Source organism: Cydia splendana, chromosome 2, assembly GCF_910591565.1.
Source record: "Cydia splendana chromosome 2, ilCydSple1.2, whole genome shotgun sequence".
NCBI lineage: Eukaryota > Metazoa > Arthropoda > Insecta > Lepidoptera > Tortricidae > Cydia > Cydia splendana.
In genome coordinates this window covers 12,594,221-12,612,829 of record NC_085961.1, presented here as the reverse complement: position 1 = coordinate 12,612,829, position 18,609 = coordinate 12,594,221, and the positions used below count along the sequence as shown (strand labels likewise).

Below are 18,609 nucleotides of genomic sequence, written 5' to 3'. Positions count from 1 at the left end.
TGACGAGGCGCCACTAGCGACATCTATACATTTGATGGAGAACCTTTAAGAGAACCTCCTCTGACTCTGCGGATTTTTTTAGAACTACTCAGTAGCGACATCTATTCATTTCATAGCGGAAGGTTTTGAAACTAACTAGCGGTGTCCACTGACGAGGCGCCACTAGCGACATCTATTCATTTCAGGGAATCAACAACTCACATACAAAGTGTCGTCATCTAGCGAGGAGCGGATGGTTTTGGAACTAAATAGCGACGTACACTGACGAGGCGCCACTAGCGACATCTATACCTTTAAGCGAATCAACAACTCACATACAAAGTGGAGACATCTATTCATTTCATAGCGGATGGTTTTGGAACTAACTAGCGGTGTCCACCGACGAAGGCGCCACTAGCTACATCTATTCATTTAAGCAAATCAACAACTCACATACAAAGTGGAGACATCTATTCATTTCATAGCGGATGGTTTTGGAACTAACTAGCGGTGTCCACTGACGAAGGCGCCACTAGCGACATCTATACCTTTAAGCGAATCAACAACTCACATACAAAGTGTCGCCATCTAGCGGGGAGCGGATGGTTTTGGAACTAACTAGCGGCGTACACTGACGAGGCGCCACTAGCGACATCTATACCTTTTAGCGAATCAACAACTCACATACAAAGTGATGCCATCTAGCGGGGAGCGGATGGTTTTGGAACTAACTAGCGGTGTCCACTGACGAGGCGACTGCGCTATCGACATCTATACATTTCTTAGAGAACCTTTAAGCGAATCAATAACTCACATACAAAGTGGCGCCATCTAGCGGGGAGTAGTGTGAACTAACAAGCAGCGCCATCTAGCGGGGATATTTGGAACTAAATAGTCACTACCTTGCGCATACAAAGTGGCGCCCCCTATCGAAAAAGTTTTGGTCCAAAACCGGCACAAACACACTACTATAGTGTAAATAACATTATTTGCGGTATTTGACACATTATGACTGACGTATATAGAGATGTAACTAACGCAAATCGATTGTCACGGCAAGCGATTACGATTGGATGGCACGTAGACTGAGGTATCGAATTGTGACGTATAATGAATTTTTATTTGAGATTTAAATAAAGCTAGAATTATATGGTTTTCCCGCAAGCTAGCGGTGTATTAAATACACCGACCGAGTAGGTCGCACCCATTGTCAAAATTGAAACTAACTGGGGATCTATTTTAAAGTTTATTTATGTTATTTCTGTGTCAAATTTGTTGTCTGTTAAGTGACGATAAATATATCCATATTTACAGTTAATTATCCACCTTTTCCTTATTTTTATTAAAAGAAAAATGAAAAATTCATATCGATTTACTTAGACGACTACCGATTCATAACGGTGGTGTCCGGCCAACCCTAAAATTAAAAAAAAAAAGACGTAGAACGTAAACGTTCGCAGTGCAGTTGTTTTCCTTTGTGATTTCGATGTGCAAAACATTTTACGTAGTATTGCTGTTGTGAGTGACAGACGTCAAATACCGCAAATAATGTTATTTACACTATAGTAGGTAATAAATGTAAAAGAGATTTTAACTGGGTTAAACTTGGTAAAACTGATGGTTAAAAAAAATACTTACATACATAATTTATTTTTATTTACTTACTTATATATCTAAATCTATATCACAATCCGAGCTTTCAAATATAGACACTTGAGAACTTGTAACAGATTTCTTACTTGCATAACTTGAGTTATGTATTGAATCAGACACATTCTCCAATTTAACAATTACTTCATTTTCTTTGTGTACTATGCTTGCGTGTACCTTTTCTTCATATTTACTAATATCATGTTTCTCCACACACTGGAATTGCCTTAATTTGCTGCGAGTATTTGACGACGTATTAGGATTTAGTGTACTGACAGAATCTTTTTCACTCTCTTTGTTTTCGTCAAATGATTCACTTGATTTGACTTTTTTATTCTCTATAACTTTAATATCTACATCTGCCTCTCTTGACTCTGCTTTCCCATCTGCTGAAATCTTACTGTTTTCTATTACTGCATTACTTTTTCCACTATCATCAAAGTTAAAATCTATACCAATATCATTAAAAATATCATTCACACTGGGGACACCATTCAAATTAACGGTGGTATTTTGTTCTTCTGAATCGCTCTCAGAAATACTATCAAGTACATGATTTTTTACAGATTTATCGCTTTTCTTTTTACCTAATTTTTGATTGTTTACATTTTCTTTCCGCTTCCTTTTCCTTGATTTCTGTACTAGTGGTGGTTTTCTTTCAAGTTTATTAAGCGCCGCATGTTTTTTCAAAGTTGCCGCAAACTTTACATTCACGTTATCCCTACTATCGAATACGGGTCGATCGTCAGTATCGTTATTAACAAAATCCACATGGTCATCGTTTTTCTTTTTAAAATAAGAGCTCGTGACTAAAGTTGAGGATAGCGGGATATTGTCATCGGAGACGTCGTCGAATTTTTCGAAGAGCTTCGAGCTTTTGTTTTCTATTTCGCGTTCTATAGTTTGATGATCGACTTGGAGCAGTTTCGCGTAGGACAAGAGTTCGTTTTGCCAGATTTCGTAGAGGTTTAGTTTGGTGAGGAGCGTGCGGGCGGTGCAGAGGTAGTGGAAGTCGGGGTGCTTGTGGAAGGAGTCGTGCAGCGCGTCGGTGGTGTCGGCGAGTGCGCAGTCCTGCATGGACAGGTCCACCAGCGCCGCGGCCGTCACCGCGTCCGCCGGCAGGATGCAAGTGCGCCGCATTAGCCGGCAGTGCGCCTGGGATAGCCTGAATGAAAAAAAAATATGATGCATTAAAAAAAATCCGTTTCGTTGTTGAGGGATCTTCACGAGAACTTGTAATACCTACTAGTTAACATAAACATAAAGTTAAATTAAACAAACAGCGTGCCTTATGAACGGAGAACTAGTGAAACTGCTTTACTCAAAACTACGATTCACATTGACCAAGGCCAGTGACGACGGTTCGGCATAATCGGTCTTATCAGTTAGCTGTGGACAGGTGTCGTAACTGGCTTTGATTCCATTTCGTACGTCACACGCATTCGGCGTATTAAATGTTTCTAGGTTTTATATTATAGTAGGAGATCCCCCATATAGCCGACCTTCACCAATCTGTCTGACGGATGAAACTATGAATATATGAAAGAAAATATGTTCCAGAACATAAATAAATAGGATTGCCTAAAGAAATATGGTCAAGGCTATTTTTAATAAACTTTTGAAAAAAATTTTTTTTCGGCAAATTTCACCGATTTGTCTGACGATCGAAATGAGTTTCAATGGAAAGTATACAACTTGTACAACATAAATCATCTAGGTTGCCTATCTTTTTCCGGTCACTATTATGTGGTTGCCGTGTTTAAAGAGGTGATTTTATATCGATAATTGCACTCATCTGTCTGACGCTTGAATTATACATCAAAATGATGGTAATTTTATTGCAAATACAATGGCATAGGGTTGCCTGCGAAAATCCGGTCACAAATGAGGGTTGCCAGGCTTTTAATTAAAATAAGAAGGGAAGACTTTTAGCAATAACTCATAAACGGCTACACTGATCAAGTTTGTTTTAATTTTATTTGATTGAGTTTTTTAAGCACTATTTTCATGATTTTTTTCATATTTTTTGGACAGATTTTTCAAAAGTTAGAAGGAAAAACTTAATCAAGAAATGTTGTTTAAAGACCCCTATTCATTTTGAAAGCCCTATCCAACGACACCCCACACTATGAGGTTGAAAAGATAGAAAAATATCTTAGACCATTATTATTAAACCACGTTCGTGTACCTGACGAGGCTGTCCAGCATGCGCACGGTGGTGCGCGAGGGGTCTCGCGTCGCAGCGCGTCGCTGAGACATGTAGTAGGCGCGCAACACCGTGTTGGCCGCCGCTGTCATTTCCGTGCGAACGCCTCCTACGAGCCCGATGTACATCTGCAAACCGGAACCGACCCTTACTCTACTATATATCTAAATACTAATTAAAGGATCGCTATACCGCTGCTCAAAATACGCTGACGCGCCGTATATATATTGACTATCCAAATGACAAGAAGTGAATACATAGCGTTCTTATGGACGCGTCCACTTGGATCGGCGGTTAATGACGTGACGCATGACGTCACTGCGTTTACAGTTCGTCAACGCACAGACGTAGATATGACCGATTTAGGCGGCCAAAAGTCGATTTTGCAAAAATCAACATATTGATAAAAAAAATACCACGTGGAGGTAGTCTATAGACCCAGGCATATTATATGACCCTCCCCACTCCTTATCATCAAACCTGAACCGCATAACAGGCAGTCGAACTCTGACTATCGCTCAGCGCGCAAGTTTCTGTTCTCGACGCTCCAAAATATTGCAAGTTTTCCCAAGTGTTTAATTGGTTTTTCTGACGTTTTCATAAAGTTTTTTTGATGGATTCCAGTTATTCAGGTAAGAATTAATATATCTCAATAATTTTATATTACATTTTTGATATTTATCATATATTTTGAGCTCGTTAAATATGACCCTTCACAAAATGTTGTTTTTTCATAGATTTTGATTTTCAATGGTATTTTTGTTATACTTCAGGGTGCGTCCCTGTCTTGTATTGTATATGCCTGAACAGATTACTTAGTCGTCTTTATGGTGTCTCAGAAATTAGCCGCCATTAGCCGCCCCTATGTAGAGATGGGTAACTACCCGGGTAAATACCCGAGAGCGGGTATTTACCCGGTAAATACCCGATATTTACCTACCCGCGGGTAAATACGCGGGTATTTTCGTTTTTCTTCTAAATTTGATGTGTTTAATGGTATGTGAGTATAAATAAGATTAATTTAAGTATTTTTTTATAATGTTACATAAAATGTATGTTCAAACTAATTACGAAAAGGTTGCTATGAGGTGAAGTTCGATTTTAACATATCAGTCCAATTAGAAAAATCGTGTAAAATCATTCCCTGGCTTCCGGAAATGTTTTAAAATGCTTTTAATATACATTAGAAAGATGAAAATAAAGAATACTTATGAATGATAATAAAAAAAAATTGTGCAGTATCCCAACTTGGGAAGCTTATAAGTCAAACACATTTAGTTTTAGGACAAAAATGTATATAACCTTTTTTGTAGAAAATTATGTCTACTTTAGTTTGTACATACAACACTTTTCGATATTAATGACAGATTCCAAGAAATATGAAAAAGTTCACTTTTGCCCCCCTCCCCCCAACCACACCCCCCGCCGACCGAAGTTGGAATGTGTATTATCAACGTATAAGTACGATAATTTACTCAAGTCTAAAAAAAATACTCTTATGACGGCGTTTTTTTAATATTTATCAAAATTGTACTAAAAATTCCTTAGTTACAACTGCAACTGCAACTAAACCATTTCATTTTAAATGACACACAATAATTACAGCCATTAACTCGGTTTATATCTCCACTTTAACACAAATCGACATGTGCAACAAGAAATGAATCTACCCGTCCATTTGGGTAGATACGGGTAAATACCGGGTAGATGGGTATTTACCGGGTATTTACCTGGGTGGGTAAATTGGGTAAATACCCGCGACCCATCTCTACCCCTATGTGGTCTTAGAGGCTTTCAAAGATAACCTATGAAAAAAAAATATTTTCGCACATTTAAAAAAAAAAAGTTAATTTAGTTTTATCTTTTTACAGGTGAACCCAGTGCTTCGGGGGAAAAGTATTTGCTCGAAAATATATTTTTGAGCAAATACAAGAGCAAAATTTGCCAAGTTTAAGTGAAAAGTGCGATTATTATGAAAATTATCTTGTGCTTACCTACGGAACATCGGAAGAGCTCAAAAAATATATAAAACATGAATTTTCTTATGTGAAATCACAAATAAAACAAAGGTGGTTGAAAGCAAACAAAAAAATAGATAAGTTTTTAAAATTGAATGAGTCTTGGTTGGAAGGAACTTTTGAGATTCCAGTGGCATCCTCTAACACGTCAGGACGACCGTGTAAATCCTTTGGGGAATTAATTGAGCGAAGCAAGAGAAGGTAAACCGAAAAAATTCGAGCTGCCCTACCTGATGAAATGATTGTTCATGCAGCACAATCGGTTCTTCAAACTAGTGGCAAAAGAGATGCCTCAAAAGTGCTTAAGGATATTACTAATACTCCAGAATGTGCTAGTAAATACTAGCATAAAAAGATCATCCAGCGTTAATGAAATAATCGCTCCACTGACACCACAAGAAGCTCTACAAATGTATGTAGATGCTGACCTCAGCAGGCATCAATACGAAATAATAAGGTCAACAAACAAAAAACACTTCCCCTGTTATGATCTTTTGCTGAAAGCAAAACAAGAGTGCTACACGCCAAAAGAATCCCTACGGGTAACAGCTACCTGCGCAGAAACTAATCTACAATCCCTGATGGATTTGACCGCCACTCGCTTATCAATGTTTTTGGAAGAAGTGCTGATAACGCTTAATATCACGAGAGAAAGTCATTAAAGTTAATTTGTAAATGGGGTTGTGATGGGTCTCAACAATCGAAATTCAAGCAACAATTTGATAATGAGAGTGATTCTGATGGAAATATATTTATGAGTTCTTTTGTGCCTTTACAGATCGTTTGCGGAGAAGAAGGCAAAAAAGTGGTTTGGAATAATCCGACACCGTCTTCGACACGATTTTGTCGTCCAATCAGATTTCGTTACGTAAAAGAATCAACAGATGTTACAAAAGAAGAAATTGATTATGTGCAGAATTCTGCTGCGCACCTAAATGATTCTAAAGTGACCTTGCATGAAAATGAATTTATGTTTGGGTATATTTTTAAAATGACCATGGTTGACGGAAAGGTCTGTAATGCTGCAACAGATACAAAATCCACGAGCAAGTGTTATATATGTGGTGCTAATCAAACGAAGGATTTTAATGATCTCAACAAGAAAAATGAGGAGAGTCCGGAAGCTTTGGATTTTGGATTATCAGTCTTACATGCTAGAATCCGTTTTATGGAATGCATCCTGCATTTAGCGTACAGATTACCTACAAAGAAATACAGACAGAGAAAAACACAAGAAGAATAACTTATGGAAGAAGAGAGAAAAAAGGATATCCAAGAGAGATTCAAAACTGAGACAGGATTGCTGATTGATATGCCGAAGGCTAACTTTGGCAACACCAATGACGGCAACACCAGTAGGAGATTTTTTGATAATCCGGAATTGGCGGCTGATATCACAAAAGTCAGCTACGACTTGATTTTTAGGCTGAAAGTTATTTTAGAGGTAATATCTAGTGGTCATAGAATAAATATTGCTAAATTCGACGAATACGCTTATGATACAGCAACATTATGTAAGAATTTGTATGGGGAATGGCATCCTATGACTCCAACCATGCATAAAATTTTGATCCATGGGGGACGCGTAATAGAAAACGCTCTATTACCCATTGGCCAGTTGTCGGAAGAAGCAGCAGAAGCCCGAAATAAACATTTTAGGGCATACCGACAAAATTTTGCAAGGAAATTTTCAAGAGAACAATGTAATTTTGACGTTTTTACTAGACTTTTACTAACATCCGATCCACTCATCAGCAGTATGAGACCAAAAAAGCAATCGCCTTGCAACAAAGCCTTTCTTCCTGAGACAATCGAGCTTTTGTTGCCTGCCGAACCATATACATATACCAGTGTAGATTTGTGTGTATTTTAATTTTGTATTAAATAAATTTAAAATATTTTTTTTCATAATTTTTCTTTTATATTTTTTTTTATATATTTTTTTTTGTTTTTAATTGACAGAATACAATTGATTTTAGTATAAAACAACGTTTTTACATTTTTTATCCCATTTTGTACCGAATTATACCCTAAAATAATGTTGGTCGCCTAAATCGGTCATATCTACGTCTGTGCAACGTATTTTGAGCAGCGGTGTGGTGTGGTTTTCCATTTATTTCGGACATCGTATTTAAAGTCGTAACTGAACAAACGCTGTGGCCCTGCGTGGAAGCGCAGCAGCCTCCGCCAGGAGGCTGGGTTTGCGGATATGATAAGATAAGATAAAGATAGTTTATTATTCAAGTAGGCGCTAATGCGCCTATGAATGTCAAATAAAGCTACACCGGCTCGCGGTGGCTATGGGTGCTATTACTTAGGGTCTTAAAACAAAATTGTAAGTATTTTAATGAGTTTAAAAAAAAATTAACCCACTCGAGAAGAAAATGATCGACGTAATTTGTGTGTAGGTACCTTAGCCACAGGCGGTTCTAAGTTGCGCCATACTTGAGCGTTAAATTTAACCCTTTGACCATTATTTTTTTATAGCAATGAATCGAGAACTTTAACGATACGGACAGCATGAATTATTATTTTTTTATTTTTTGAGCAAGAGAAATGTATATATTATTTCGGGGTTTCTGAATTATAAGACGGCAATATGTTTGCCGCTATCAGCCAAGGGCAGCAAGTGACAAGACCGTCATGTCAGTTTGGCGAGGGAACTACGAGTGGCATGAAGTATCTAAAATGAATAAATTAAAAACCAATAGAATGATAAGAAATAATTAAAACCTTTATATAATTTAACTTAAAAAGATTTTTTGTTCATTCTATTTATAATATTTTTAATATACATATACTATTATATGTAGGTATTGTATATTATTTCCAAGTAGGTATTGTAATCCCAGAAAAACTGTGGATAGGTTGCTAGCATGTAATAATTTGAATTATTGAATTAAGCTATTGCTCCATATATAAATCAATAACAATAGTAGCCTAACCTACCCTTTCCTTTAATAAACGCCAGACACTTAACGGATAGTGGCAAATATATTGCCGTCTTCATTTTTTTAAATGATCAAACAACAGATTTTTTTTCTTTAAACTTTATATCGCCAAACTTGTCTCTGAAACTAGAGAATTGTGACTATCGGGTAAATCCAGCAAAGAAAATTTTTATTTACAAACATTTTTGTTCAAATGTAGGCAATAGTTAAAAATCTAAGTTCAGGCCTAAGAATTATCATTTAACAAGGGATGGAATAACGTTTATCAGCTCTCCTTTTTTTTCGTAGATTATTACGACTATATTCTCTTATGCGAACCAAAATTTATATTAACTAACAACACGTTCATTGAGAAAAAAAATAAAATATCTGAGTGGTATGACGGCAAATATCTTGCCATGCCGTTACCCACTAAAGGGTTAAGAATCAAAAACAAATATTAGAAACCGCACGAGACAATTTTGTGCACCTGCATAGCGGGTAAAACATAGGGATTAAATGTATATTTAAGTATCTACCATCTTTCATATAAGGGTGGTATTCCACTTGTCCAATTTCTTTGTCCAATGTCAGTGCATCTCACTCTCGCATTAAAGCAAAATATATATTTGTTAAATTTAATTTATTAATAGCTTAAGTCTAAATGTTCTAACCTAATGTACCTATATTGTATGTCCTAAGATACTGGAGCAAGCTGTGGTTACCTATAATTGGACAAACGTCTACCTTTAATGTTATGTAAGCTACTGATTATTTTTTCATGGTCTGTTGGTGATCCTAAAAAAAATGTGAGACGCCATACACACTGGACAAAGAAATTGGATAGGTGGATTACCTACCTAACCTATGTTATAACAAAATGAATGAACTGAAACTGGAGTAATCATGCTCGTAGCTACCTGCAGTTTTTCAATGCTCCATTGTTTTTTGCTGTCAATGGTCTGAGCGCCGCCGAATAATATATACGAAGAGACGAGCTTGTCCCAAGCCTTATTCTTCGTGTCTAGCAGAATGAAAATTAAGTCAAACCTGTTAACAAACAACGGTAACGAGACACTTACAACTCAATTTATTTAAGTATCATGATTTTTTCTATGATTTTTCTCGACTACATACAGCAAAAATATCAAAGATGGGTGTGCATCCGTCTCTGACAATGAAGAGTAATTAATAGAATTAAAATTCTTAAACAAAGTCACAATCAACATGCATATCGTACGTAGATGTCATAGATAATAGATAGCACCGAATTTCACACCGATTCGTCATTTATGTTAGCTCTGCCAGAAAACATACTAGATGGCGTTACTCTATTTTTAAGTGTAAATGAAATACACACAGGAGCTTCAAAAATTGGTTATTCATCAGCAACACATACCTGCTGAGCAGAGGGGTCCCCAGCGCCACGTTGTGGTGCAGCGGCTCGGCGGGCTCATATCGGCCGCGCGGGTTACACGCCGCCACCACGGCGCAGCGCGTGTTCAGCTTGCACACGATCCCTGCCTGCGGAATTATTCGCATATAACATCTAACTATTTTTTTGAAGTGAAAACTTCTTTAGCGGCGCACAGCCGATCAAAGTGCACAGCACTTTTTGTGATGGGGAAAAAATGTTAAACTCGTAACAGGTGTCACGTGACCGTAAGACGTAAGACGGACACGTGACCTGATCGAAAAACTGTTACAATGAGTTTTTCTTTATTGATTTAAATGCCATTCCCTCCCCCTTTAATGCCCCCGCCTTAATGAGTTCCCTGCCTTTAGTGAGTTTCCCTCTAACTGGTACTAATATAACTCGAGTAAAGTCCATTTCAATAGAACTTGGGAACTATGTAAACAAACCGCCATATTGAAATTGTCTCTGAATGATGAATTTACTAGTGATGGGCAAGAGTCTCACTTAGTCCTTTACTTAAGGCCGTAACACACTATCGCACTGCATCACGACCTTGGTGCGTCGCACCCATAAGTCGTTTTTTTTGCATTAGAAAGAACTTGAAAGAAGGTAAGCCATCTTGACATGTCTTTTAATTACGCTTATTAAAAATCAGTAACTATTACTTATGAAAGCAGAAGAATATAAATGATCGTATTGGATTCATTATTGTTACATATTTGCCGTAACTTATTTTTAAAATGTGTTTATCAAACAAAAACAAAGACATAAAGATTGTTTACCTTATTTTTAATGCTAAAATAAAACGAATTATACAGGGTGGAAAGATAAGTCGGGCCCTGGAGGGAAACTATCTTAAATCCTTAAGCTGGCTCATTTTACTTAAAGGAGACCATCCTCTATTTTTTAAAAGAAACAAAACTACATTCAAAGTATGACTATACTGTGAGTCGGGTAGTGTGTAGCGGCTTTACGAGTATATCACCAACTTTAGTCACAACACTACCCATCATAGACAATTGTAGAATGTAAAAGAAACAAAAACGTCATTACATCAGGGCCTAATAACCTAACTTATGAAACCATTTTAAACTTTTATTGAAATATCCAAGATACAGTTATATTATATTGACGACCGGTCTGGCCTAGTGGGTAGTGACCCTGCCTATGAAGCCGATGGTCCCGGGTTCGAATCCTGGTAAGGGCATTTATTTGTATGATGATACAGATATTTGTTCCTGAGTCATGGTTGTTTTCTATGTATTTAAGTATTTATATATTATATAAACATACATACAGTTAGTCATACTTACAAACTAAACACACACAAGTTACTAACTAAACATTGCTGCCGCTCCTAGACGCTTCCGGTGCAAAAGTGCCCATAATACTCGCGGCATTGCCGCGCTGAATGGCTATGGATAGCCTTTGCACCAGAAACGACTCGGAGCGGGGGTCCTCCCCCTTCTGCCTAAGTCGACGGCCTATGTCGCGCACCATGTTTTTCGCGTCCGCCCCCCAGCAGCCCGCCGTTTCTACCGCGAAAGGGACAAAAATGTAACCTGCTCCCAGGGGGGCATACTTCTGCCGCTTCACTGCAGCCTGAGACTCGGCCGCCGCTCCAGCCGCGCGCACCGTGCGACTGATATGCGAGGCGGCGAAGGTGCTGACACACGTATATCGTTGTCTGAGTACCCACAACACAAGCCTTCTTGAGCTTACTGTGGGGCTTAGTCAATTTGTGTAAAAATGTCCTATAATATTTATTTATTTATTTATTTATATTGTTGTATTTTACGGTAACGACCGCTTTTAGTGTATAGTGTATGTGTTTCAATGGTGTTTGATGAGATGATGTGAAAATTCAAGGAGAAACAGTGACATAACAAAGTTACGTCCTTTGTTTACATAGTTTGCAAGTTCTATTGAAATGGACTTTACTAACAGTGATGTGCTTTAGGGGTTTCAAGTAATGCGACGAAATAACGCTAGATGGCGTTAACCTCAATTATACATAGTGCCGCAGACATTCATTGAGTTTTCACTTCTGCCGGCACTCCCGAAGTGCAACCCGTTGTTTTTTAAAACAACGATATTCCAAAATAAAATTTTTGAAGTGAAAACTTCTTTAGCGGCGCTGTGCACTTTTTGTGATGGGGAAAAAATGTTAAACTCGCGACAGGTCACGTGACCGTAAGATTCGTAAGACGTAAGACGGACACGTGACCTGAGCGAAAAACTGTTTCAATGTCATTGAGTGTTCACTTCTGCCGGCACTCCCGGAGTGCAACCCGTTGTTTTTTTAACCATGGTTACGTGCTTATCCCGTAGAAGCGGATTCGCACACCGCTTCAGTGTGTAAGCGAGACAGCGCTATACAAGTACATACCCAAGCGGCGGCGTGTGGATCCGCATCCAATGTGAAGACCGCTTTATGTCCAAAACTGGCACAAAAACCCCAACTATATTTGTTCAAACTAGCAAATCAACTTACAAGCAAGCATAAAGGTAAGTACGTTATTTAATAACGTAAGCGGCGAATAAAGGAATAATAACGAGATAAAGCACGCGGCGTTGTCGTGCGGCCACAGCTCGCACAGCTGAAGCCCTCGTCTAGACACATCACACTTCCGCGTCGAGCACCAGCGCCTGCTGCCAGCTGCTTACCTTGGCCACGGACACTGTCTGTTGCTCCATGGCCTCGTGCACGGCGGCGCGGTCGTGCGGCTTCAGCTGAGCCAGCTCGTCTACACAGCACACTCCCCCGTCGAGCACCAGCGCCCGCTGCCAGCTGCTTACCTTGGCCACGGACACTGTCTGTTGCTCCATGGCCTCGTGCACGGCAGCGCGGTCGTGCGGCTTCAGCTGAGCCAGCTCGTCTACACAGCACACTCCCCCGTCGAGCACCAGCGCCCGCTGCCAGCTGCTTACCTTGGCCACGGACACTGTCTGTTGCTCCATGGCCTCGTGCACGGCGGCGCGGTCGTGCGGCTTCAGCTGAGCCAGCTCGTCTACACAGCACACTCCCCCGTCGAGCACCAGCGCCCGCTGCCAGCCGCTTACCTTGGCCACGGACACTGTCTGTTGCTCCATGGCCTCGTGCACGGCGGCGCGGTCGTGCGGCTTCAGCTGAGCCAGCTCGTCTACACAGCACACTCCCCCGTCGAGCACCAGCGCCCGCTGCCAGCTGCTTACCTTGGCCACGGACACTGTCTGTTGCTCCATGGCCTCGTGCACGGCAGCGCGGTCGTGCGGCTTCAGCTGAGCCAGCTCGTCTACACAGCACACTCCCCCGTCGAGCACCAGCGCCCGCTGCCAGCTGCTTACCTTGGCCACGGACACTGTCTGTTGCTCCATGGCCTCGTGCACGGCGGCGCGGTCGTGCGGCTTCAGCTGAGCCAGCTCGTCTACACAGCACACTCCCCCGTCGAGCACCAGCGCCCGCTGCCAGCTGCTTACCTTGGCCACGGACACTGTCTGTTGCTCCATGGCCTCGTGCACGGCGGCGCGGTCGTGCGGCTTCAGCTGAGCCAGCTCGTCTACACAGCACACTCCCCCGTCAGCAAGCACCAGCGCGCCCGCTTCCAGCTGCCACTCGCCTCCTTCCTGAGATCAAGAAACAAATACTTAGGGTCGGTTGCACCAAACCGTCTGTCACCGTTAAAGCGTTCGCTAAATTTTATTGTATCGGAATTTTCATAGTACTCTGTTGAGTGATGTTGATCAGTCATCAGTCTGTTAAATGTGGTTGGTGCAACTGGCCCTTAATCCAGACACTTAATAAAATGAATGTTAAGGTGCACCGCAAATGCGTGGTAGCGCGCTACACATTTATCCACCTCATACTCTCATATTACGCAATACTCGAGCAGCAATTTTGCCTCGAACATGGCCACCACAATCATCACAGCAAATTAACTGGAAGTCCAGTTACCCTGAGCGCCGAGCAGGTGAGGCCAGCGCGCGTGCTGCCGGCGCCCGAGGTCAGCACGGAACGCGCCGCTAGCGCAGCACCCGCACGCAGCAACTGCGATTTTCCCGTACCTGTACGTATTTTATTAGGTAGTTAGCTGAACACTGGAAGTACTGAGAAATGTATATCATTGGCAATCTGTAAGCTTAGTGCAGTTTCAAGCGCAACTCCTAACGTGCTCGTTGTAGACTGACGTTTTCTGGTGCGTTGTAGTATACTCGGACATAACATTTTATAATCTGTATAATTATAGTTACTTTTTTTTTTTTTTTATTTAGATTGTACGAGTATTATAAACGACCTTTACCGCTAAAACCAAAATTCATTCACTTCATGAATGAAATCCATTCAATAAATAAATTCCATTCAGAAGTGGATATGCACTTTTGCAGCTGCACTTTGTACATTATGAAGTCAAAAACTGTATGCTGTATAAGATTTTGCAAGCCAATTTATTATAACCTGCTATTATTATAACCTTTAGTGCTCTGAGGAACTATTTGGCATGATGCCAACGGCCGCTTTCTATCACCGCACCGCTCGCCGTCGGCAGGGTGTTCATCCTCACACCCTAGAACCTAAATGGTCGCGTACTGTGCGATTTAAGAGGAATTTCCTCCCGCGGACGCTCCGGCTGTGGAATGAGCTCCCTTCCGAGGTTTTCCCGAGGGTTTACAGTATGGGGTTCTTCAAAAAAGGAGTGTACAGGTTTTTAAAAGGTCGGCAACGCGCATGCAACACCTCTGGAGTTGCAGGCGTCCATAGGCTACGGTGACTGCTTACCATCAGGCGAGCCGTATGCTTGTTTGCCACTGATGTGGTATAAAAAAAAAATAACCACTGTTATTTGCCGAAATTGCATCCATGTAGTCAAGCTAAAGGGCTGTTAATAGTCATAGCATAGACCACCACCAACCAACCAATTATACTTACCAATTATGCATGTGCATAGCATTTATTTGTGTGGCAACGAAATGGAGAGTCCCTATTGGCAAAAGGAAAGTGGGAAAGCCATATAAACGATGGACAGATGATATATAAGAAACTGCAGGGAAAGACTGGCTAAACGAAGCGGAAGACAGGCAAAAATGGAGAGAGTTGGAGGAGGCCTACACCCGAAGAGGGGTCCAAATTAAATAAATAAATAGTAAATAATATACATAAACTTAACACTAACTACTAGCTACAAAAAACTTACTAACCAATACGCAAAAACTTGTAATGTAAAAAATGGGAAATTTGGAAATAAAGGCTTTTTATTTATTTTATGGCATTAGTTAAAAGACTGATCGGATATTTACCCGGGTCTCCCACCAGCAACAGATGGCACTGACCGCGCACGCGCGTGATGCTGTCGTCTCCCGCCCCGCTTTTCGCCTGCGCCCCCGCTTCCGCGTCCGCCGCACCCGCCGCGCCCGTGAGTACGGTCAGCAGTAAGGCCAGCTTTACTGAATATAAGCCGTATACCTGTACAAGCAGATTAGCTTTATGGTAAAAGTCCAGAGTCTGCCCAGGGACATAGAAGATTTTTAAAGCGATTCTAACTTTGTGATTGCTACATCCTTCTACATTGCAAATTTGTAAGTATGGCGTTTCGCGCTTACGTCGCGTAGCACGGCATTAGTATTGAAGAGTCGTTAATAACAGCGTAAGCGTGAAACGTTACAAATATAAACTAAATCGTCCCTTGAGATGGAACTTACCTGTGGACACACTGTCTTTAAAATCTGGTCTCTGCCCTTCAGAGGACAAGCTTCATACTTTGCCCAGAACTCATCAAAGCACTCTTTGACATCGGGAGCAGCAGCTAGGACCTCTGACTTCTGGGCATTGCAAACCTCAAGGTAGTTAGCCTGTAGTACCAATTCTACCTCTGACTGCTTGGCTAGGATGGCGGGACGCCAGCGGCGACGCACTGTTCCACTAAAATAGCCCAAAATGCATGTGAAATCTATGCATTTGAATATTCTCAGTTTTTGTTGTGAAGCACTCAAGCAGTATATATGCAAAATGTATAATTAGACCCACATGGTAGCTCATTCATGCAAATAGAAAATACTGCAGTGTTTCCACCTTTTGGCTGTGACTTCTCACTTGACCATGTTTATCTATTGCATCTATTATTTATTTATATTTATATTTTTATAGTTGCATCTATTATTTATTTATTTATCTATTTTATACTTTATCTATTATGGAAATTGGTGATGTATTTCAGGTTATAATCACTCTATATGATAATAGGGATAAGTGTATGCACTTACCAGATATGAACATCATCTCCAGGTTTGCAGGAGTCTACAAGGTCATCCTCCAGCACAACCCACATGGAGCCAGGTATAGTGCCTATGCCAAGTTTATTTACTTGCTCCTGATAAAGAAACATTTTTTTTGTCAAAATTGCCATTGGAACATACACATTTCATTGTTATTGGAATGAAGTATGAATATAATGAATTAAGTTTTTTGTATTATTAAAAATTAATTTAGACAGGTGGAAACATTTTTTTGCTATCATTAATGATCATGAATTAAAGGAACATATTTTTATGAATATTATAAAACTTACTTATCCACTTGAGCGTCCGACGATAGCATAGTATCCGAAAAAAATATGCTCTTAACCGTCCGCGGGAACCTTACTATCCAAAGGGGTGGAAGAAAGAATTGATTTCAGAGCCATCTAACGGAATATTTCGGCATTATTTCCTAATTCTCTTGATGGGACAACGTAGCCTAACAAAATAGTTAGCTCTAAAAAAATTTTGATGGCAGTGTAGTTATAATTTTTGTAGAAAGTTGTGAATGCGCTGCGCGGGGCGTGCGTCGCTAAAAAAACCCAGACGGTTGACAGGAAAACAGTCTCGCGGGCCGGACGGTTGAGTGGTTATACCAATACCAGCTGTATGTAGAAGTCATAACAAAATTATTGTAAATTATAAAACTTAATAGTAAATTCTGAACAACTCACTTGAATTTTAATTTCCTGATAATCTTTGCAGTGCTCCCTGGAGACTAAGTGAACTTGTGTGAACGTTGAGCACTTGCACCTGGCTTCATCGTTGCCACATCTCGAAGGAGCTTTCAGAACGTACCTGTGCTCAAACTCTGCTTGCACACAGTTCTCAAACTTGCATTTTACACAAACATACTTGCGTTGATATTCCAACATTTTAGCTTGAGTTACTCTTACAATGGTCCCTAAAATAATTAAATCATAATAAAAAGTATTATGCACAAGCAAATGTATAATTTTTTCATTGAAAACTTACCAGTAACTTTTAAAAAGCAACCCAAATCCACATTTTTCGGAAATATTGTCCGATGGAGCTCAGGGCAAACAGGAAGCCCAAAGATACGAGCGTGGACGTTTTTCTTCAAAAAGCAATGAGGGAGCTCTTCGATGGTAGACTTGTATTCGCTTTGTTCCAGTATATATTGTTGCGCCTTTATTATGTCTTCATGGCATTGTGGTAGACTATCCACTGGACTACAAAGTACTTTATCGCCTATATCAGGATATATCTCGAACAGCTTTAAAAAACTGAAATTCAACTTTTTATAATAGGTACTTGTAAAACATGAATCTAGTATTAAACTGGATTGGGCATGAGTGGTGGGGGTAACTGACAGAACGGGATAGTCATATGTATCTCTCAGTAGGAGTAGCAGCGAAAGCGCTATTATTGTTTGTCCTTGTCACAGTCTCACATATTTTTTGTTCCCCACCGTTAATTTAGTATGGATTATGGTGGGCAACAAATAAATTCGACCAATCATAGTGTCGCATTGCGTATGTTTTGTCCCTCACGGAGGCACGCGTATACCACTTCTATAGGATCCTGCCTTCTATGTTGTAAAATAATATTTTGTAGCAATAGTAATATTAGTTCACTTACTCAATTTTTATACTATAGAATGCTAATATGTCCTCTTCCGTCAGAATATTGATACAATCTTGGAGGTGGTATTTCAACACGTATTCTAATATCATTTTGTATGTTCAGTGAAATAAATAAGTGTATTTGTTTTCGGCGGCATTATTTGGGAACTATTGAAAGGGATAAGGCATCATGACAGCAGTGACAATGACAGGTCAATCATTGGGTACCGTTCAGATATAACTATTTAACTAGCAAGTTGCACGATGGTTCCACAATACACTCATGTTCAGTTCCAGTAAAAGTTGCCTTAAACTAGTTCTAGTATGGTTAATTCTTACAAGAAACGTGTATCACTAACATTAAAAAAGTATTAGACTTCATGATATTTAATATAAATAGTTATAGATTTTCTATCGATATCCGAGCGCACAATATACCAAGGGCCCAACGTTTTGTTCTCTTTCACGGCGCAGCAACTAGTATCATTTCTCTCTCCTCGCTCTTTTAAAAATGCCGTTTGTCAAAAAAGGACAACCATACTGTTGACAAGAT

General features: G+C 40.0%; 2 protein-coding genes across 2 annotated transcripts in view; both read right to left on the bottom strand.

Annotated features, from left to right (window-relative positions):
- The window catches only part of LOC134803954 (ciliary microtubule associated protein 1B-like), a 97,760-nt gene that overhangs the window by 47,808 nt on the left and 31,343 nt on the right, over positions 1-18,609 (bottom strand). The gene's annotated exons all lie outside the window — the stretch shown is intronic.
- On the bottom strand, positions 1,629-18,227 carry LOC134803904 (DNA helicase MCM9-like). Its single transcript, XM_063776725.1, has 12 exons — positions 18,073-18,227; positions 17,446-17,717; positions 17,145-17,374; positions 16,438-16,544; positions 15,877-16,096; positions 15,475-15,640; positions 14,135-14,244; positions 12,868-13,806; positions 10,183-10,307; positions 9,704-9,833; positions 3,818-3,963; positions 1,629-2,794 (listed from the first exon to the last, which is right to left on the bottom strand). The coding sequence occupies exons 1-12, from the start codon at positions 18,165-18,167 to the stop codon at positions 1,645-1,647; spliced, it is 3,690 nt and encodes a 1,229-aa protein (XP_063632795.1). The 5' UTR covers positions 18,168-18,227; the 3' UTR covers positions 1,629-1,644.

Excerpts from the sequence above, each read along its gene's own strand:
- LOC134803904 (XM_063776725.1), bottom strand. The coding sequence starts at position 18,167 with ATGATATTAGAATACGTGTTGAAATACCACCTCCAAGATTGTATCAAT. Across the intron at positions 15,641-15,876 it reads TAAAGACAGTGTGTCCACAG|GTATACGGCTTATATTCAGT; the intron begins GTAAGTTCCATC and ends CTGCTTGTACAG. Across the intron at positions 10,308-12,867 it reads AGACAGTGTCCGTGGCCAAG|GCAGGGATCGTGTGCAAGCT; the intron begins GTAAGCAGCTGG and ends ATAATTCCGCAG.